The sequence below is a fragment of the Nelumbo lutea genome, chromosome 5 (genome assembly GCF_056320005.1).
Source record: "Nelumbo lutea isolate HS-2025 chromosome 5, American lotus-T2T, whole genome shotgun sequence".
NCBI classification, from domain to species: Eukaryota; Viridiplantae; Streptophyta; class Magnoliopsida; order Proteales; family Nelumbonaceae; genus Nelumbo; species Nelumbo lutea.
Genome location: NC_142688.1, coordinates 53,815,472 through 53,838,609, shown reverse-complemented (window position 1 = coordinate 53,838,609; position 23,138 = coordinate 53,815,472). Strand labels below are relative to the sequence as shown.

The 23,138-nt window shown below is 42.3% G+C and overlaps 1 protein-coding gene across 9 annotated transcripts in view; it reads right to left on the bottom strand.

Annotated features, from left to right (window-relative positions):
- The window catches only part of LOC148852457 (5'-3' exonuclease family protein), a 49,522-nt gene extending 26,609 nt beyond the window's left edge, over positions 1–22,913 (bottom strand). For 7 of the 9 annotated variants that reach the window (XM_088947856.1, XM_088947855.1, XM_088947854.1 and 4 more), the window contains exon 1: positions 22,499–22,873. In XM_088947856.1, the coding sequence (XP_088803982.1) occupies positions 22,499–22,870 (372 nt within the window). In that variant the 5' untranslated portion in view covers positions 22,871–22,873. Of the gene's footprint in view, positions 1–1,023; positions 1,099–22,498 lie in introns of all 9 variants that reach the window. The other 2 variants (XM_088947862.1, XM_088947863.1) reach the window with 2 other exon arrangements.
- Between the last annotated feature and the right edge of the window lie 225 nt (positions 22,914–23,138).

The window sequence follows — 23,138 nt, the reverse complement described above, 5'->3', positions numbered from 1 at the left end:
TTTTTCTGAAAAGGTTGCACCTCGTGCCTCTTCTTGGGATGCTTGTAACTCTTACTTTATGTGATTAATTAATAAGTAAATTACTTCATTCATAAAAAAAAAATGTATCTATCAAAAACGAGGAGGGTGAGAGGATTGAGGATCAGGATGGGATATCAAATTACCTTAGTGATAAATTTAAGCAAAGATTTCAGACTAAAGGAACGAGTGGGATTGATGAATTTATTGAGAAAATCAATAACTACATTATAGAGGACCAGAATAATTGAACCATTAGGGAGGTTTCGGAAGTAGAAATCTTTGAGACCCTCCAATCAATTAATGACCTTAAAGCTCCTGGTCGAGATGGCTTAAATGCTTTGTTTTTGAAAAAACAAAATTCGAACATCATTAAAGAATTAATATGTAAGGAAGATAGAGCTTTCTTTCACTTAGGGAAGTTGTGCTGTATATGGAATAAAACTTTTATAGCTCTCATCCTAAAAAATGGGAACCCAGAAACAATTAATAACTACAGAGCCATAAGTTTGTGCAATGTTATCTACAAAATTATTTCAAAAATCTTGGTCAACATAACCAAGGCTTTCTTAGATAAAATTATTTCTCTATATCAAAGCACCTTTGTGCCTAACAAACAAATAAATGATAACATCCTAATTGTTCATGAGATGATACATTCAATGAGAAGGAAAAAAGGAAAAACTGGCATGTTGGCCTGCAAAATTGATATGGAGAAAGCCTATGATGGGAATTCATAAAAAGAATTCTAAGGAAATTTAGGTTTCATGAGAGATGGGTCGGGTGGGTTATAGAATGCATTAGAACAGTCTCCTACATATTTGTCCTCTATGTGGAAGCCCTAGCAAAAAAGCTTGAGAAAGAATCATTAGAGACAGGAAATTCCATTGGCTGTAAAGCAGGGGAAGGAAGTCCAAAAATTTCAATATTGCAATTTGCTTGCAATTGTCTTATATTTGCTGAAACTACAAATCCAGCCTGTTTGAAGGTTAAAGACATCCTTACCAAATTTGCAGCTACTTCAGGACAAAATCCAAAATTTGCCATGTCTGCGATCCCAATTCAAGCTAATTCAGGTACCTATTGGGAGCACCTATCATTAACAACAGACTTACCAAGAACACATTCATGAACATAAAGGAAAAGGTCAGCAAATCCTACCAATTTCACATCACACTATATACAATAAACACCATACCAAAAAGAAAGCTACTCCAAACATTTTACCAACAGCATAAGGAAGAAACCCATCTGGAAACACAACACCTAGACTAGAGAAAAGGGGATATGTCCCAGCCCCCAAAAGAGAAAGCATTAGACCAGAGAGAAAAAACCACAATAGCAGGAAACAATCAACAAACTGACAGATTCCTGGTAGATAGCATGTGGAAAGATATGTATGGCTCTTTATCCCATTCCCACCAAGCCCTCCCTGGGCCAACTTCAGATCACAGACCGATCTTTTTAAAGGTGGGTGATGTGCAGAGAAAGGGATACACCTTTCAGATTGGAACTGATGCTCTTTGAAGTCCCTGGTTTTAATGAAAAACTGGAGGCTTGGTGGAGAGAAGCTCCCAAGGAAGGCCCCCTTTGCCTTACGTTTTTGGGGCAAATTGAAGTACCTAAAGCAGCAAATAAAGGCCTGGTACAGGGAAGAGCTGGGGTGCATTCAGACAAGGAAAAAGGCTAATCTTGAAAAGATTTAGTCTTTTGATGAGAAAGAGGAAGTTGGAGATTTATCAGGGGAAGAAAAGTCATTGAGAGAGTTGGCAAGGAATGAATACAGCATATATATGGAAGTGGATGAAGATGGCATGCACCTGTTCATTCACTGTTCGGTTACAGCTGCAATATGGAACCACTTTTTATCGGGGTTAGGGCTGCAATGGTGTATGCCTTATTCAGTGCTGGACATGATATGGAGTTGGGAGCTGAAGGGTGGTTCAAAATTGGTGGAATGCATTTAGAGTGTCCTGCCTGCAGCCATCTTATGCACAGTCTGGACGGAAAGAAACAGAAGGATCTTTCAAAATAAGGCCTCTAGCATAGATTGCTTGATTGCATTTGCTTTTGGCAAGCTAGTTTCCTGGGTGGCTGCGGCGAAGGACCTTCAAGCTTCAGTCCTCTGTTCTCAGCTGAGATCTAGGAATTTTCTTGAGCTATGATGTATTGTAGTTGTTAAAGTGAGTTTCGGCTCCTTGTCTTAGGGGCATTGGTTGTAATCTGCCATTTTTGGCTCATTTGAATAAAAATTTACCTTATCTTTTATCAAAAAAAAAAATACAGCATATATATGGAAGAGATTTGATGGAGGTAAAGGTCAAGGTTTCAGTGGCTGAAGGGACAACAGTACTGCCTTTTTCCATAAGATAGCAAGTGACAGGCAGAGAACCAATGCCATTTCTCAAATTGTAATTGACAAAAGGATGGAAAGGAGGCATGAGAGGCTACAGTTAAATTTTACAAATCCATGTTTGCAGCTCACAATGTGGTTAGACCAGAGCTGGATAGCCTTCATTTTGAGGAAGGTGAGATCTGTCAGGCAATTGAAGAATTGGTCAGGGATAAGGCATCGGGGCTAGATGTTTTTCCCATTGCTTTCTATAAGAAGTGTTGGGGTTTCATTAAGCATGATTTGATGGCGGTGTTTCATCACTTCCATGCCAGTGAATTTCTAGCCGAGGCAACAATGAATACTTTCATATCCTCAATGGAAGTATCTACAAGGTGATATCCAAAGTCGTTGCAAACAGGCTAAGAAAAGTATTTGGTTCCATTATTTCCCCGTCCCAATGAGCTTTTGTAGATGGGAGGCAGATCTTGGATGGTTCTTTGATTGCAAATGAATGTATTGACTCAAGGTTCAAAGCTGAGTCGCCAGGTATTATTTGTAAATTAGGCATGGAGAAAGCTCATGACCACATCCAATGGAGTTTTGTGCAATATCTCCTAATGGGTTTCGGGACCAAATGGAAAAAGTGGATGGGAGTATGCCTATCAGCAGTGAATCTTTCCATTTTGGTGAATGGTGATCCTAGAGGCTTCTTTGCTATTAAGAGAGGGCTGAGAAAAGGTGAACCCATCTTCCCTTTCTTCTTCATCATTGTGGTGGAAGCTCTTAACAGATTTTTTTTTTTTTTGAAAGGTAAGGTAAAGCTTTATTAAAAACATCACACAAATATTATTACATCAGCTCCCAAGCCACACTAGGCTTGGCTGGGAAAGCTGATCAGGTTACAGGTTACAGACTCCAAATGGAGTGTGTTCCTTACAACTCAGATACATTCAGATTCTTGAATTCAGCATTCACAGAGACCCAAGAAATTAGTTTGCAAACAGCAAAGTGAATAAGACCCTCTGAGTTCTTCACTTTGTTACAGAAAATCCTATTGTTTCTTTCAGCCCAGATGGACCAAAGGACAGCAGCAGGAATAGCTTTCCACCCAATCTTTCCTTTCTTCTTCAGACCTTGAACATCCCAACAGCACAGCAACTCCTTAACTGAATAAGACATTACCCAACTCAGCCCAGCAGCCTTGAAAAAATGATCCCACACCTCTTAGATGATCTCTGGTTTCAGGTACAAGACCACAGAGAGTAGAAGATCAAGACTGTAATCAGTCTTGAATCATAATAGGTTTTAGGTTTACAAAACAGAAGAAAAAGTGAGAGAAAGGAGATGGAATAGAAGAGAAACAGGAGAACACAAGAGGTTGAAAGGAGGGACAGATTCTAACAGGTCTGCCGCCGCCACTCTCTTATTATTTATAGGTTATGTTCAGTACATAATGGAAATGACAGATCTGCCCTTAGTACTTACATGATAAATAAAGTAAATAAAAACTGAAATAAATAACTGAATTAACAAACTGACCCAAACTGACACTACTATAACTGAAACAAATAACTACACATGCTGTCCTATGAACACAGTAGGGACCACTGTTGTGGGGCCCACATCAATGTTCTCTACACTCCCCCTCAAGTTGGGAGTAGATATCTATCATTCCCAACTTGGATAGGTCTGTCTCTAACTTCTTCCTTGGTACAGCCTTGGTGAGGATATCCGCGAGCTGCATATTAGATGTGATGTACGGAAGACACACTTCTTGTGATGTGACCCTCTCTCGCACAAAATGTCGATCAACTTCGATATGTTTAGTTCTGTCATGCTGCACTGGGTTGTGGGCTATATTAATAGCTGCCTAATTATCATAATACAACATTAAGGGCTTTTCATAGTCAATACCCACCTCTTCAAGTAGTGACCTCAGCCATAAGATTTCAGCCACTCCGTTAGCCATTGACCTGTATTCCGCTTCAGCACTGGAGCGGGAAACAACACTCTGCTTCTTACTCCTCCAAGAGACAAGATTACCTCCCACAAGGGCACAATATCCAGAGCTAGACCTTCTGTCATCAACACTCCCAGCCCAAACGGCATCTGTATAGACCTCCACCCTCATGTGATTATTGTTCTTGAGCAGTATACTTCGACCCGGGCATCTCTTCAAGTATGCTAATATTCTCTCTGCCGCAAGAAGATGAGAAGTTCTAGGGGAGTGCATGTACTAGCTAACAACACTAACTGCATAACTGATATTTGGCCGAGTGAGGTAGAGATATAGGAGCTTTCCAACCAACTGTTGGAACATAACTTTGTCTTCAAGAGGCTCCCCGCCCTCTGCACTAATCTTGTGATTTTGTTTAATGGGTGTATCAGCAGGCTTAACACCCAACTTTCCAGTTTCCGCCAACAGATCCAGAACATATTTTCTCTGAGAGATAAAAATCCCCTGCTTGGATCTAGCAACCTCAATACCCAAAAAATACCGTAGTGCACCAAGATCTTTCACCTCAAACTCTTGATGAAGGAGCTATTTGAGGGACTCAATCTCATGGTTGTCATTTCCTGTCACCACAATATCATCAACATATACTGCAAGTAGTGTCAGAGAGGACTCCACCCTCTTGATGAATAGTGTATGATCTGACTGGGCCTGTACATAACCAAACTTTCCAATGGCTAATCTGAACCTATCAAACCAGGCTCTAGGTGACTGCTTCAAACCATACAATGCCTTGTTCAGTCGGCAAACCTTCTTACTTGTCTCTGTATCATAGAATCCAGGAGGCAACTGCATGTAGACCTCTTCCTGTAAGTCTCCATTCAGAAAGGCATTTTTAACATCCATCTGGAACAAGGGCTAAGAATGATTTGCTGCAAGGGATAACAGAACTCGGATGGTGGTCATCTTGGCTATTGGGGTAAAGGTCTCCAAGTAGTCTATACCATAAGTCTGAGTGAACCCCTTTGCGACCAGCCGGGCTTTGTACCTTTCAATAGAGCCATCAGCATTATACTTCACAGTGAACACCCATCTGCATCCCACCGGTTTCTTTCCTTTTGGTGGGTCAACCAGTGCCCAAGTATTATTCTTCAATAGGGCATCCATTTCGACTTGCATTGCATCTTTCCATTCTGGAATTGATAAGGCTTCTTGCACTGTTCTTGGAATAGGGACATCGGCAATGGAAGTGAGATAGGACCGGTAAGATGGAGATAGACAATCATAGGATAAGAACTATGAGATGTTGTGAGCTGTAGAAGTGGTGCAATGTCGTTTCCCTTTGCGAATGGCAATAGGGAGATCAAGGTTATCCACAAGAGGGGAAGTGGCAACAGTGGGAGGTGTCTCAGTAGGCTCTGGATCTGGAGCCGCAGAAGAAACTGGAGCTGGCCGAGACTGCCGATGACTAGGATCAACTTGCCTGCATCGCCTGTGATAGACTCTCAACTCCTGCGCCCTCTGACCACCCTCACCACTACAACCTTCATTACCCAGTGGAATAGGTAAAGGAACAGCCCCACTTCCACTCTCACTGCTCTCCCCCTGAGGAAAGAAACTCAAAACAGCCCCACTCTCACTGCTCTCCCCCTGAGGAGAAACCTTAGGATAATAGGGTGTCTCCTCAAAGAAGGTGACATCCATGGAGACAAACCTTTTCCCTGAAACCGGATCATAGCAGCAATAACCCTTTTGAGTTTGTGCATAACCGAGGAAAATGCATTTGGAGGCCTTAGGTTCAAACTTGGAATGATGAGGCCCGAGAAACTGAACGAAACAGGTACAACCAAAGGTTTTAAGAGGAACAATGAACAACTCCTCGTCTGGGTATAGAAGGGAAAAAGGGGTTTTCATATCAAGAACCCGGGAAGGAACTCGATTAATGAGATAAACTGCCGTGAGGATAGCATCACCCCAAAAGAGAATAGGTACATTGGAGGTAAACATAATGCTTCTAACCACCTCCAAGATATGCATATTCTTCCTTTCGGCAACGCCGTTCTGCTGTGGTGTATAAGGGCAAGTGCTCTGGTGAATAACTCCATGGCTAAGAAGGTAGGAGGTCAATGGCTGAGCAAAGTATTCCTTTGCATTATCAGATCTAAGGACTTTGATTTTGGTCCCAAACTGAGTGAGAATCATCTGATGGAAGTTTTGGGTCAGAGCAGGAACCTCATCCCGAGAACGCATAAGATAGACCCAAGAAAAGCGGGTATGGTCATCAACAAACAGTAGAAAATATCTGTACCCACCCATAGAAGAGATATGATATGGCCCTCAAACATTAGTATGCACAATATCAAAAGAGGAATTACTCCTTTTATTACTTAAAGAATAAGAGGTTCTACAATGTTTGGCAAACTCACAACTCTCACACCTCAACTTTGATAACTCAACAGACTCAAATAAAGCAGGAAACAGACTCTTCAAATACTTAAAAGACAAATGACCTAATCGGTTATGCCAAAGCATAACCGGACTCACAGACTGGGAAACAAAAGACTTCTTATCCACTGACTCCTACCGACGAGAACTTTCTCCAAGAAGATAGATCTCGTTCATCTCACGACCAGTCCCAATCACCTTCCTCGTCTCCAAATCCTGAAAAACACATCGGTCAAGAAAAAAGGTTATTGATCAGTTCATGTGTTTGGTAATACTACTAACTGAAAGCAGGTTAGTATCAAGCTTAGGAACATGCAAGACAAAAGATAAAGAGATAGTATCCAATAGCTTGATGTCCCCCTTGCCCGAAATGGGAACAAGAGAGCCATCAGCAATGGATACTCTATCTCGGCCAGAGGACAATTGATAAGAAGTGAACAATGATGGCAAGCTAGTCATATGGTCGGATGCACCTGAATCTATTACCTAGTAGTGGTCAGTATTACCTGGAGCTGAAGCATGGTAAGCTGGGGCTCGAGTACCTGAATGTGCAAATGCAGATGTGGCAGGAGCTGATGGTGACTGAGATGGCTGAGCTGAACTCCCAACTTGGGTTTAATAACTGACAGGGCTGGGAAAGGTGGCTAAGGCTGCATCATGACTTTCCTCCTAGTCTCTTCACTATGCACCAAGGAGTATGCTTGAGAAAGGGTCACATTATCTCTTGTCAATATCCATTGTCGCACAATGTCATATTCTGAATTCAAACCAGCCAGAAACTCAAATACCCTATTCGTCTCGACTTGCTTTCTGTGAGTCTGTGCATCTTTGGGACTCTCCCACTCAAGGGTCTCTAGATGGTCAATCTCATGCCACAAGGATTTCAAGGTAGAGAAGTAGATAGAAATTGGCTTCTCTCCTTGTTTAAGGTTGTTCACCTCACACTTCAGTTCATAGGCTCTGACAACATTAAGGGGTTGGGAATAAGTTTCTTTCACAACATCCCATATCTCTTTGGCTGTCTTTGCCCACAAGTAATTTCGGCTGATATGTGGCTGCATAGAATTACACAACCATGCCATAACCAAATAGTTCTCTTGAACCCACTTGGTGTATGTTGGGTCCTCCTTGGAAGGTTCTTTTACATCTCCCAAGAGGTAACCCAGTTTTCCCCTTCCTCCAATAGCCATCTTGGTTGATTGAGCCCACTCCAAGTAATTTGACCTATCAAATCTCATAGTTGTAATCTGAAACCCGGTTTCAAATACACTACCATAACTGTTGTTTCCAAAACTACTTTCTCCCTGACCCTTAAACTCCATCTTTGATCAAGAATCAGTGGCTGCAAACTGTTAGAGCCACTATACTAGAAAACTGAGTAAAATCAAGCAGGTCTGAAATCTGATTTGAAACCAACACAAATCTGATATGAAATCTGATCTGAAACCAACCCAAATCTGATCTGAAATCAATCGCCTATCACAGTATATGCAAGAAATCAACTCAAATATGATCTGAAAACAATCGGCATGCACAGTACCAGGCGGCCTGTCAATCTGAGATGCTATTTTCTGAAATAACTACTATGGGGCCCACTGCTGCGAGAGCAGAATTAGGGTTTCAACTGTAGGTCTGAAATAAGTGCTCAGCTGCACTCTCCAAGCAGTCCGCACAAGTGGGACTTGTTGTAGGGTCAATATGAAACCCTAAAACTGATCACCTCTGAGAGGGGGGGGGGGTTCGGCCCAACAGTCAAACCCTAGAAACAAACTTAAAACAGTTCGGCCTCTCCTTCTAGATAGGTCCAACCTATCTCGACTGATTGCAGTCTCTGAAACTCAATAAGAAAAGACTTACTTATGGATTTCGGTTTACTGCCTTCCAGGGTTACCTGAACCCTAACCTTCGCTGCTTCTTCCTGATTACCAACTCTCTGCAAGCCACGACAAGTCCTCAACTGCTGCAAATCTCTCCTGGTAATCTCCAAGATTCAGCCGCCGATTACTTCTTCATAAGCTTCCAGCCCTAGCTAGTCCTCATGCGGTCGGCTGGACTAGACACACATGAGAAGCCCTAGATAGGCTCTGATACCAAGTAGAAGATCAAGACTGTAATCAGTCTTGAATCCTAATAGGTTTTAGGTTTACAAAACAGAAGAAAAAGTGAGCGAAAGGAGATGGAATAGAAGAGAAACAGGAGAACACAAGGGGTTGAAAGGAGGGACAGATTCTAACAGGTCTGCCGCCACCACTCTCTTATTATTTATAGGTTATGTTCAGTACATAATGGAAAGGACAGATCTGCCCTTAGTACTTACATGATAAATAAAGTAAATAAAAACTGAAATAAATAACAACTGAATTAACAAACTGACCCAAACTGACACTACCATAACTGAAACAAATAACTACACATGCTGTCCTACGAACACAGTGGGGATCACTGCTGTGGGGCGCACATCAGTGTTCTCTACACAGAGCCCACAAGACTGATCCAGAATCTGCAATCCCCTTCTCTCCAAGTTTGACCTTGTAAAACACTTGTCCAAAGTCATTGCCCAGACCAGAAAATTCACTTTTGATGGGGAGATAGGATTCCAAATCTGCTTCCAGGGGAAATCTGAAAAACCAGATCTGCTTAACTTTAAGGCCAAAGATCTAACTGTGAAGCATCCATCACCATTCCATTTCCAAAACCACTCATCTTCCTTGCTGCAGACAATTTACCGTCTCTGTAACAGATTCAGCAGCTCCACTACTTCACCTAACTCCCAATCAAACAGATCTCTTCTAAAAAGAGGAACCCAAACTAATAGAGTCTTCAGATAAAATGTAAGAATCAGTTGGTTGGATGCACATTGAAAGAGAAGAGGGAAGGCCTCCACCAAGGAGCTGTCCGAACACCATGGGTCTTTCCAGAATTTTACCCTGTCCCCTCTCCCTATCTTAATGTCACCCCTTCACAAAAATAGGGAAGGCACTTCATTATTCCTTTCCAGACAGAGCAACCCCAATTTGGGAGGGGGATCTTGAGAGTGCCAATCTCCCCAATTTACACCAAACTTGGCTGCAATAAGGCTTCTCCACCAAGTGTTCCTTTCAGTACCAAATCTCCAGATCACTTGCTAAGGAGAGCTGTATTGAACACTTTTAATTTCCGGATTCCCAGTCGCCCCTTCTTCAATAGGAAGATAAACTTGATCCCACTTAGTGAGGTGGATTTTCTTTTCTTCTTCTCAACCTCTCCAGAAGAAGTTTCTTTGAAGACTTTCAATCTTTTTGGCAGTCTTAGCTGGGAGTGGGAAGAGGGAAAGAAAATAGGTGGGTAGATTAGATAATGTGCTTTTAATGAGTCACTCTGCCCCCCACTGATAAATATTTAGCTTTCCATGAAGAAAGCTTCCTCTCTAACCTATCAACCACAGGGTCCCACAATGCAGCCGAAGTACATTTTGCCCCCAAAGGGAGGCCCAAATACTTAACAAGAAGGGGATCCACTTTACAAGCCAACACTCTAGCACAGTCCTCCAAATTTGCAACATGACCCACCGGACTAATCATGCTTTTACTCAGATTGACCTTTAGACCTGAAATCACTTCAAAACAACACAGAATTCCAAGTAACACCTCTAACTGCTCAGGAACAGCATCAAGAAAACAAAGTGTGTCATCTGCAAATTGGAGAATATTAACTTTTTCCTCACTCATAGCAATTGCAAAACCCTCCCAAAGTCTAGCCTCAGCAGCCCTTCTAGCAAATTGGGTAAGAATTTCCATGAGGCAAATGAAAAGGAGAGGGGAGAGGGGACCATCCTATCTTAGCCCTCTAGAGCTTTCAAAAAAACCTGCGGCCTGATCATTTACCTGAATAGAAAACTTGGGGGAAGAAATGATGACTTTGATCCAATTTCTCCAAGTCCAAACACCTCCAATTCACATGATCATAAGCTTTCTCAATATCTAATTTACAAATCAGGCCAGGGGAGTCTTCTCTTCTTCTAGAATCAATAAGTTAATTGACAATAAGGACTGAATCTAGCATCTGCCTTCCGGGAACAAAGGCACTCTGATTGCTTGAAATCACACTACTCATAACTCCTTTCATTCTTTCAGCCAACACTGTTGCCAAAATTTTGTAGAAACTATTCAAAAAGTTTATAGGTCTGAATTTTTTTATACTTATAACTCCCTCTACCTTTGGAATTAGAGTAATAAAGGTGGCATTCAGGCTCCTTTACGGAGAAGCATTCTCATAGAAGAACTGAAAAACATTCATCACATCTTGCTTAGCAAACTCCCAGCAACTTGTGTAGAAGAGAATTGTCAGCCCATCAGGACCCGGACATTTCTCATTCTCCAACATACCAATTGCAGCCTTAACTTCCTCCTCTGTGAAGGGTCTCTCCAACCACTGATTTAGATCATCATTCGGGTGCTTGAAGGGAAGATCCAATGGAAAGGGTCTTCTAATCTAGACCAGTTCTCTTTATACAGCCTCTTGTAGAAGCCTGTAGCAATCTGCTTAACTTCAGTAGTCGACTCTCCCAAGTTTCCATCCCATTCCAGCTTACTTATTAAAGAAGACCTGTTCCGAGCATTTGCCATTTTGTGGGATTTCAGCATAGGAATGAAACCCTCATCTTGAAACCATGCATTGTCAAGCTTAAAAGGATTCTTAATTCTCTCTCTCCCACCACACACCAGCTGGATTGGGATGGGACCAGATAAGGATTTGAGTAGTGCAATTTGTCTAAAGTTCAGGAAAGTTTCTTCTCAATTAGAGGACACAAGAAAGCAATCCAGCCTTACCAAAGTAGGATTCTCTTGGTTGTTTGTCCAGGTATACTTTGCTGCCACTAAAGGAAGGTCCATCAGGTCAAAGGAATTAATAAATTCAGCAAACACATTCATGGATCTTGTTCTTCTGGTCAGTGAGTTTTTTTCATCTATTGAGAAAGTCACATTGAAATCTCCCCCAATAACCCAAGGACAGGTTAGGGTACCTCTCAACTCAGCTAACTCCTCCCAGAAAGCAGATGTTTGAATCAGTCGGCTCATATACATTAATAACTTGGCATATCTGCCCCCTGCCAAGCTCCAAAACAGCAGAAATTGAAAACAGGCCAATTTTACAAGCCACCAAATTAGCAAACTGAGGATCCTAGAGAGTTACTAGGCCTCCAAAGCTACCTACAGCTGGCTTTTCTCTCCATCTAACCTGCCCACCTCCCCTAATACTCCAGATTACTACTGCATCCACACACTCTAGCTTTATCTCTTGTAACAGGACACACTGTGAATTGAACCTCTTGAGAGCATCGCAGATCACCATTCTCCTTCTTCCTGACCCCAAACCTCTGACATTCCATGATAGAAGTTTCATCTCCATAATATTAAAAACAGATAACAGAAAACTCCCGCCCACTCCTACTTCACCTCTCTACTTATTTCCCCTCGACACCCCCTCACTACTCCTAACCCTGTCGTTCAACCCCCATGTGAGCTTCATCAGTTCCCTACTCTTTTTTTAAGAATTCCCACTTTTCTTGGCTGCAAGCTTCCCTCTCTCTATAAGAATTCTTTGTTCCACCCCTTCCAGATATTTTATTGTTTCATCCTCTAAACCTTCCATTGAAACTCCCAGAAATTTACCTAGTCCCAGCAGTTTAGAAGTAACCCAAGAAGAGGAAGAGGAGGTGCTATTCATCAACTTACCTCCTGGGACCATCGATTCCATCCTTTTCCGTTTGCTCTTTCCTTTGGAGATTGTGCCTTCAAATGCCGCAATCTCTTGATTTCTTTCCAGGCCATTGTCCAAAACAGATATTACAAGAATTGTGCCATCTTGAGGGGGGAAAACTTTCTTGTCACTGACCATAGCTACCGGAGTCACCTCCATACAGTCATCACCAAGCCTCCCCTATCTCCTTCTGACCAGTTGCAAGCGGTTATGATGGCAAGTGTGTGTGGGAACTCTTCTCGCCTCCAGCCCTGAGATTTCTTTCCACCGCTGCTGGCGCCCTGGTGTTCTGGCTAGACAGAGGTCGGCGAACACCCATCGCTTGATTTGGAGAGAGGTTCAACCACCCAAGTCCAAATAGAGTTAGTCTGTCTCGAGTTGAGCCATGAGCAAGAGCATAGGGTTCGCTTACAGCTTTTTTTCCTAGGCCCAACCGACCTGGGTATGAAGTCGGATCTTTCTTCCGGGTTTGGGTGTCTGTCGCCCACTCCATCTCTCCCACAAACCCGTTTCCTGATCTTTTTTTGGTTGACCGTCCAAACTCGAGGCTCCTTGGAATTCCAAAATACATTCTTTAATTACTTCCTTTAGTTTCTCGAGCGTTAGCTCTTGTCCCCTTTCTCCATTTAAAATTTGAAGTTTGAACACGTGCCTCAAAAGGAACCTTTTCTCTTTCATCCTAGCCACCCACATTATTCAAAATTGGACGGTCTCGAACACTGTTCGTTCTTCCCTCTTCCTCTCCCCTTCTAGTGACCCAAGGCTAAGCCTACTACGCCTGTATCGCCTGATCCAACGGGAAGCTCAACGTAGAACCCCTCTAGTTTTCTTTTGAGAAGAAACTCTCCCCTTCCTCCTCAAGGACCACTGTTCTTGAGACCTCTGAACCGCCTCCTTCCTTTTTTAAGCTAACTCCAGTCCCCAAACTCTCTTCTCTCCACCTATGAGTTGACGGGAGCACCTCTGACCAGATGCGAACTGAGAAAGCCACCTCTCCCACCACAATCTCCACCTTCTCAGGGATATCGCTGCCCCTTCCCACTTTCATCCTAAAACCCACTCGCACGTTGTAAAGAGACTGGGCCGAATGGGCCCTAACAGCCTCTCTTGTAATATCTTTTATTTAATGTTGATGGGCCACACTTAATGGGCCTGTTATTTATTCTTGTTTATTTCCTTTATGTAACTGTCAAGCTGGCCACCCACTTAAGGGCATACTAGTTATCATTAATTTTTTAGATCTTAATAAAATAGGGTTAGAGGAGAATGGAGAATTAATTCGACTTCTTCTCTTACCTCTTCTCTTCGCCATCTTCTTCTCTTATACAGTTATTCAGATCTGTTTTATTCTGCTAATCACTGAATTTAAACTTGATATTGGAGGACTGATTTACATCTTGGTATCAGAGCAGGTTTAGTTCCTCTTCCTTCTTTTTCTTCGTTCCTGTACACTCTAAAATCAAGAGAGTGTATGGAGAGATAGGTTCTCTATAATATAGAGAATCACTTGCCTAGTTGGTAGAAGGGTTTGGAGAGTTTAGTTCTGGCTAGATTTTGCCAAGAAGTGTTGTTGTTCTGTTGTTGCCCGAAACCCTAGCCGACTAGAGATTTTCGAGGTTACTAGGAAAGGTGAAGCTCGGGTCTGGCGCTCTGTGCTTGGAAGGTGTCTTGTGATTGCTAAAGGAGGGCGGTTTAGGTTTGGAAGAGTTTGGGTTAGTCTGGTAGGTGCGACAACATCTTCTCTCTTCCTCCCATCTGCTGGACGGAGCAAAACCCTAGTTTTTCAAGCACCCAAGTTCTGGTTTGGCTTCAAGTAAGTTTACATAGTCAAAATTTTTTGTTCTTTGATTTCCGTTTGATTAATGGAGACATACGGAAGTGAGTTCAAGTAGGTGCCGGTTTCTGGACCTGCCTCAGTAGATTCCGTTTTGACTAGTGTGACCACAATTAAGCTAGATGGAACGAACTATCTTGCTTGGGCACAGTCTATAAAAATCTATGTTTGTAGTAGAGGAAAACTCGGGTATCTCACAAGTAGTAAGGTGAAACCCGAAGAGACAGACCCTGAATTTGAAAACTGGATGCAAGAGAACTACACTGTTATAGGACGGTTGGTTAACTCTATGCAACCCCATATAAGCCAGCACTATCTCTGGATGTCTTCGGCCAAGGAGATATGGGCCAGTGTAACTGAGACCTACTCACAGAAACTTAATGTAGCCAAAGCGTACAAATTGAAAAGTGATGTGAAAAACCTGAGACGGGGGGAGAAGAGTGTGGTAATCTACTACTCTATACTAAAATCCCTATGGCAGGAAATTGATGTTATGGAGACAGTGGTATGGGAGAGTAAAAAGGATGCTGAGATGTATAGAGAGCTAGTGGAGAGAAATAGGGTGTTTGAGTTTCTCACTAGACTCAACCCTGAGTTTGATATTATCAGACAGAATATTTTGGCCAGGGATGAGGTTACTCTTTCATAGGCATATGCTATGATAAGTAGTGAGGAGAGTAGGCGGCAGGTTCAATTGCAGAGTCCACCTATAGAACATTTTGCACATGCGGGAATGAAACCAAAGGGCCCTACTGAGAAGAGAGAACAGGTGTATGAATATTAAAAGAAACCACGACATACAAAGGACACCTGTTGGAAGCTTCATCCTAGACTTCTCCTTGATAGGTTTAAGAACAATAATAACCCTAAGAAGGGCAGTCAAGTGGGAAAACCCAAGACTGCTAATGTTGCTACAGTACCTAAAGGGGGAAGTAAGGAGAGTGAAGAGAAATCAACCATTGAACAATTGGCTGCAATGAAGCTGGATTTTGAGAAGTATGGGAGACTCCTAAATCACCTAGAAGATACAGTTTCTTCAGCTCACCCTTCCAACAGTACATCATCCTCATCGGCTTTTGCTCACTCAGGTACTCGTGCTTCTACAAATCATGCTTCAGCTTCAGGTAATCATAAAATCCCTTGGATTATCGATTCCGGTGCATCAGACCATATGACCAGTCTATCTAACCTTTTTTGCTCATATCACCTTCTCTCTGGGAAAGAGAAAATATCCCTTGCCGATGGGTCCCTTGCCCCCATCTCTGGTAAAGGTGATATAAAGACCTCTAACACCCTGTTCTTATCTTTTGTTCTTCATGTCCCTAAGCTTAACACAAACCTCTTATATGTTAGTAGCTTAACAAAGTCCATGAATTGCAGCATAACTTTCTTTCCCACTCATTGTGTTTTTCAGGACCTGCAGTCTCAGAGGATGATTGGGAGTGGCCATGAGGCGAACGGAATATACTTGCTGGACACACCAGATCAAGCTTTAGGACCACCTTATGGAGTTGCCTTTGAGTCAGTCGTGTCAAAGTCTTTTAACAAAATTTTATTATGTCATTTTCGGTTTGGTTACTTGTCTTTTTCTGCTTTGAGTCATCTATTCCCAGATATGTTTAAAGGAGTGTCTTTATCGAGTCTTCATTGTGAATCATGTGAGCTGGCAAAGCATTGTAGACATTCCTATTCAATTAGCAATAAAAAATCACTTTCTCCTTTCCATATTGTTCACTCTGATGTGTGGGGGCCATATCACATGCCAACCATGGGGGGTCACAGGTACTTTATCCTTTTTATTGATGATTATTCACGTTACACTTGGATTTATCTCATGAAATCCAAGGATGAAGTACCAGCTATTGTGAAAAATTTTCATGAACTCATCCTCACCCAGTTTAATACTCGTATCAAAATATTCCGCTCTGACAATGCTAAGGAGTATTTTGAGAGAACCCTCTCCACCTATCTTGAAACTTTTGGGGTTATTCATCACAGTTCTTGTTCCAATACTCCACAACAAAACGGGGTGGCGGAAAGAAAGAACATGCATGTGGTTGAGGTTGCTAGATCCCTCTTGTTTGCATCCCATGTTCCTGTAAAGTTTTGGGGAGATGTTGTTCTTACTGCTACCTTTCTGATCAACCGTATGCCCTCCCGGGTCGTTGGCTTTAAAACTCCTTTTAGTCTTCTCTTCCCGGATGAGGATCTCTTTTCTCTTCCTCTTCGTGTGTTTGGGTGTACTTGCTATGTGCATATTCATAGTCACCAAAGGCACAAGTTTGAACCTAAGGCTCATAAGTGTGTGTTTCTAGGATATGCCTCCACACAGAAGGGTTATTGCTGTTTTGATCCAGTTCGTGGCACCCGCTTTGTATCTCGGGATGTCACCTTTGCCGAGTTGACTCCCTTCTTTAGTATCTCCTGAGCGGGAGAAATCTGATGAGCCCTTTGCTGTGTCTCCAGTCGTTCCTCTTCCCATCCCCTGCGAGTCCGATCATGGGGTGTCCACCTCTTCCACTAGACCTACCTCGGATATCCCAACTCCTCCTCCTCCTTCTGCTCCTGCTCTCCAAAGGTGGTACCAAAGGCAGAGATTCAGACATGTGCAGGTTGTTTCCACTCCTTCAGAAGAGTGTCTTGCCACTCCCATCATTCCTGAGGAAACAGGTCAGCCCTCTACTGACCCATCTCTGACTGTCCCAGACCTTGACCTTCCAATTGCTTTTCGCAAGGGCAAGCGGAAGTGTACAACCCATTGTATCTCCAAACACTTATCTTACAGCCTTCTCTCCCCTTCCTACTACTCCTTTCTTGCCTTTGTGTCTTCCCATATGATACCCAGGTCTTCACCGAAAGCATTATCTTAAGCTGAATGGAGGGATGCTATGATGACTGAACTTGATGCATTGCATAAGAACCATACCTGGGATATTGTGGACTTGCCAGAAGGGAGGGAGCCAGTGGGTTGTAAATGGGTGTTTACCATTAAGTATCACTCCGATGGCTCTGTTGAGAGATTTAAGGCTCGGTTGGTTGCTAAGGGTTACACCCAAATGTATGGCATTGACTATCTTGAGAAATTTGCTCCTGTTGCTAAGATGACTTCAGTCAGGGTTTTACGTTCTCTAGCAGCTACTTTTGACTAGCCCCTACACCAGTTTGATGTTAAAAATGCCTTCCTGAATGGAGACCTGCATGAAGAGGTCTATATATCTCTACCTCCAGGAGTGTATGGGAAAGAAATGAAACGCAAAGTGTGTAAACTACACAGATCTATTTATGGTCTCAAACAATCTCCTCGGGCTTGGTTTGAGAGATTTCGGGCTGCTCTTGTCTCATTTGGCTACATTCAAACACAATCTGATCATACACTATTCTTGAAGAAAAATGACTCTCTGGTGACCTTGATTGTTTATGTTGATGACATTGTGGTCACGGGTAATGACATTGAAGAGGCCAGCAAACTAAAAGGATTTCTCAACTCTGAATTTGAAATCAAAGACTTGGGAGATCTTCGGTATTTCTTGGGCATTGAAGTTGCTCGATCTAAGGATGAAATCTTCATATCTCAGCGCAAATATGTCCTTGATCTTCTTGCTGAAACTGGTAAACTTGGCGCTAAACCCATCTCCACTCCCATTGATCATAATCATAAGCTTTCTGCCACAGATGGTGAACCTTTGCCTGATAAGGGAATGTTTCAGAGACTGCTTGGGAAGTTGTTATACCTTTGCATGACTCGGTCGGATATTTCCTATGCAGTAAGTGTTATTAGTCAGTTTATGCATTCTCCCAGAGATACTCATCTAGCTGCTGCAAAAAGGGTTCTGTGCTACTTGAAAGGTACTCCAGGGAAAGGTATTCTGTTTGCTAAGCATGGTCACATGAAGTTGGAAGCCTTTACTGATGCAGATTGGGCAGGATGTATTGATGACAGAAGGTCCACCTCTGGTTATTGTGCTCTGGTTGCTAGGAATATTGTGTCTTGGAGGAGTAAGAAACAATCAGTAGTTGCTAGATACTCAGTTGAAGCAGAATACAGGGCAATGGCTCACGGTGTGTCAGAATTACTATGGCTACGATCCCTTCTAGAGGAATTGGGGGTGGACTATGAGAAACCAATGATGCTCTATTGTGACAACCAAGCTGCTATCAACATTGCACATAATCTTGTTCAACATGACAGAACTAAGCACATTGAGGTTGATAGGCATTTCATAAGAGAAAGAGTATCTTCAGGAAAAGTTTGTTTACCATTCATCACATCAGAAGAGCAACTGGCTGATATCTTGACCAAGGGAGTTCCAAGGGGGAAATTGACACACTATATAAGCAAGTTGGGCATGATTGACATCTATGCTCAGCTTGAGAGGGAGTGTAAAGAGACTGGGCTGAATGGGCCCTAACAGCCTCTCTTGTAATATCTTTTATTTTATGTTGATGGGCCACACTTAATGGGCCTGTTATTTATTCTTGTTTATTTCCTTTATGTAACTGCCAAGCTGGCCGCCCACTTAAGGGCATACTAGTCATCATTAATTTTTTAGATCTTAATAAAATAGGGTTAGAGGAGAATGGAGAATTAATTCGACTCCTTCTTCTCTTACCTCTTCTCTTCGCCATCTTCTTCTCTTATACAGTTATTCAGATCTGTTTTATTCTGCTAATCACTGAATTTAAACTTGATATTAAAGGACTGATTTACATCTCACGTAATGAGCTCTGTGGGCGAATCACTAGTTTCAATGAATCCTCCACAAAGATCTTCAATGGCTTTCATGATGCTTGGGCACCAGAAAATCAACAGGAGGCCAAATATTTTGATCCAAGTCGGCTCGGCATTGCCCAGATCAGTCTCAGATTCCGGGTAGAAGCACTCCGTGCTAGCCCCCCACCAATCAAGCAATAAAGGGTTCCTACCCATCTGCCAAGGTTCATTCTTGAGGACCCACTTTGCTTCGGTCCTCGACGGTAAGATGAAGAGGAAGAGCTCATCAGCCATTTTCTTCACTCTAACCCCTCCCATTTCTTTGCAAGAACGATTGGCCCATGCTTCAACTTCTCTAACTCCCCCCCCCCCCCCCATCTAAATCTTCCAACTAAGCAATTGAGTAAAAAAGCTCTTTTTGCTTCCACTCCAGTTGTGTTCGTGACAACTACCAACTTTTCATTTATCTTCTTCACCTCCAATTTTCCAAACTCAAACCACACTCCTACCAACGCCGCCTTACTAAACAAAAAATTTGTCCTCATCTTCGCATCCAAATCTCCCCTGTTGTACCAGTTATCAGCCTCCCATCTTCTTCTCCCTATCCGCCTTCTTTGAGAAAACTCCCATCAAAACATTTTCCACAAGAAGCTAAAGCTACGATCCATTACCAGAGTTTCGTCTCCGCCACCGGAACCAAGCTTTGGTGATGATTCATGTGATTCTCAAGCAAAGTCATGTTGCTTGCAGAGGTTAGGAGAGGAGATGAGGAATCTTTATGGAAAAAAATCACTGAAAGTGTTTATCCCTCAATAAGTGACCTAAGTGATGAGGATTAAGCTGGTTTAATAAGTAAAGCTGTGGAGGGGTGACATTTGGAAGGTTCTAAGGTTGCAACAAACAGTGAACCTATGACTTTACTTCAATTTGCCAATGATTCCTTGATTTTTTCAAGGCCGGCAGCCATGGACTTGCTTTTCTTGAGATGTTTGCTGATTTGTTTTGAAGTTGTTTCAGGATTGAAGATCAACCTCCAGAAAAGTGAATTGATACCTGTGGGGGAGGTCCCAAACATCACAAATATTGCAGAAGTCTTAGGTTGTAGGGTCAGCTCCCTCCCTTCCAAATTCCTAGGGCAGCCTTTTGGGAACAAACTACAAATCCAAAGAGATTTGGGATCTGGTGATTGAGAGTGTCCAACAAAAACGGGCAGACTGGAAAAAGATTTATCTTTCAAAGGGTGGGAAGATAACATTGATTCAAAGCATTCTTTCAAATCTGCCTACCTATTTTATGTCACTCTTTATGGGTCATGCTTCAGTTCTAGCTTCTTTAGAAAAACTTCGAAGAGATTTCCTTTGGGATGGTCGAGAGGAAGAGAAGAAGTTTCATTTGGTTGCCTGGACAGTAGTTTGTAAGCCAAAAAACCAAGGTGGTTTAGGTGTAAGACCTTTGAAATAGATTAACAGAGCTCTTATTTGAAAGTGGCTGTGGAGGTTTGCTCTTGAAAAGCAGGATTTCTAGTGATCCATTATAAGTTGTAAAGTATGGAGAAAATGACTTGGGGTGGGGACATAGTTGTCAAGGCGATGCCTAGATGACAAGGCGGCCTTGGGGGCTTGCCTCGCCTAATCACCAAGCAGTTTTGTACAGTTGTCATAAAAAACTTTTATATTCTTAGTTTTTTAAGGTTATAATTATAAAATAAACATTATTGAACTAAAATATTCATTTACAAACATTGCTAAATGCTGTATTGAACCCTCAAAGACTTCAAAACCTGAACCAATAATTTTTTTTCTTCTTTTCCTATAACAGAAATAGGGGTTCAGCCCCAATATTTTTTGAAATTTCTTTTCTTTCTTCTTTTACTTCTCATGAATATGATTGTTGGAATATGTTGATTCTCTATACTTCAACATCAAGTTTATACTATGTAGTTTATGGATAATTATTAAGGAAATGTAGTTATAGAACCTAGGGAATTACTGTAGGATACATGTTTTTCACTTAAAAAAATCCATTGCCTAGGCAACAAGGCAAACCCTTGTCGCCTAGCCTTGCCTTGGCACCTTGAAAGCTATGGGTGGGAAACAAATCCTGTAAATGAGTCCTATGGCACAAGTTTGTGGAAAGGAATCATGCAGAATAGGGAGTTTTTCAAATTTGTTACCTTCAAAATAGGAAATGCAGAGAATGTCCTCTTTTGGGAAGGCAGGTGGTGTGGCTCTCTACCCCTAAGCCAAGCTTTTCCAGGCATCTATGCCTTAGCAGCTAATAAATCTTCCAAGATCAGAGGTTGTTATGAGGTTTTAGGTGAACAACAGGTTTGGATCCCTAGTTTGTGCACAGAAGTAAATGACTGGGATTTGGAGGACCACTCAAACTTGTTGCTTCTGCTAGAAGGAGTAACACCCCAACCCAACCTTGAAGACAGGTTAGTGTGGTTAAGCGAGAGTTCAAATTGTTTTACAGTAAAATCAATGTTTAAAAATCTGGTTGGATCCTCAAATCAGCATGTGGCCTGGGGCTGGATGTGGAAATTGAAGATCTCTTCTAAGGTGATATTTTTAATGTGGTTGGCTATGAGGGGAAGAGCTCAAACAATTGAACTGCTTCAGTCAAAAGGGATGATCATTGTTAACCATTGTTGCTTATGTGGGTCAGCAGCAGAGAATGTGAACCATACTCTCGTACGCTGCAAGTTCTCTGATGTAGTTTGGTCTCTTTGGGGTCTCTTTGGATGTTCCCCAAGATCTGGAATCTCTGTTCTCATCCTGGAGCTTGGGAAGCCTTTCAAAGAGGAGAAAGGTCCTTTGGAGCAATCTGGTGGTCAGTTTGGAAAGAAAGAAATGGCAGAACTTTCCGTAATCAATCACTGCCAGTTGAGAGGATTTGTGGCAAAGTAAAGAGGGTTTTGGTGAAATGGGCTTCCAATCCACAGCCTGTTCTGTTCAAAGGTTTTAACCTTAGTCAATTTTGAAGCCATTGGGATATAATCATTTGGGATGAAAATGTTGTCTTTTGACCGTTCTCTGGTGTTCTCTTGTGATGTTTGTGCTGGGTATTCTCGATGCTGCTGTTTTAAGGGAATCTCTTCCTTAGCTTTTTCTTTCCAGATTAATAAAATTTTCATTTTCACCTCTCAAAAAAGGGCTTTATTCTCTGATCGCATTCTAGACAAGTCAGAAGCAAAAAAGGCCAAATGCACCAAAATAGGTCTTCTAAGATTCCGTCAACAATTATTGTGATTGCTCCTAAGGTCTTGAACTAATCAGATATCCTTCATTCTCATTCATAGGGCAGTCCATCAATCAATTCAAGTACAAGCTCAAGTCCAATTAGGGGCAAAACAGCTCAATATAATTTCTTCTATAAACAAGCAATTACATTGATGTCTGGGAATAAATGATTAACAATCCAAATTCAGGAAAAAAAAAGAAAGACGGAACAAGAGCTTACAGCTATAACTGGGTCTCGGTGGCTGACTTCGGAGAAGAAGAGAGAGATCCAATGAGCGAAGGAGCGTAAGCTGGGCTTACTTCCTGTATAGCAGAGAGGATTCACGTCCAAAAAGAATATCCGTCGTTTGCTCTTGCTCTTTCTCATGTCGTCGTTGTTGCCACAGCAGTTGGTGTTCTTATTGAAGCCTTGGGGCAATAAAAACTCACTACCAGTTTGTTTCTGGGAAGAAGAAGAAGAAGAAGCAGCAGCGGTGGCTTTCCATGGTATTATTGTTCTTGGTAGTGATGTTGTTCTCCTCAGAGTTCTCCATGGCAGAGAAACTGAAGGAGTGGAGGTGAAGGAAGCAGTAGCAGCAGTAACCTCGACCATCTTTCTCTAATCTTTCAAGTAAAACTTTCGATACATCTATACTGCCCCGGTGGTAGGAGTGCAACCGTGAAAATCGGGCAGGTTGGGTCGATTTGAGTGTGAACCCGGGCCATGCAAATCTCCGGTTTAAACTTGAGCCAACATAAGGCCAATTTCAATTTTATACCCAGGTCCAACCCGAACCTCACCTCACCCAACACAACAAGAACCAAAGCTCGGCTTGGATTGGTTGGGCCAGGCTTAGTCGAGCTTGAGTTGGTCGGGTTTG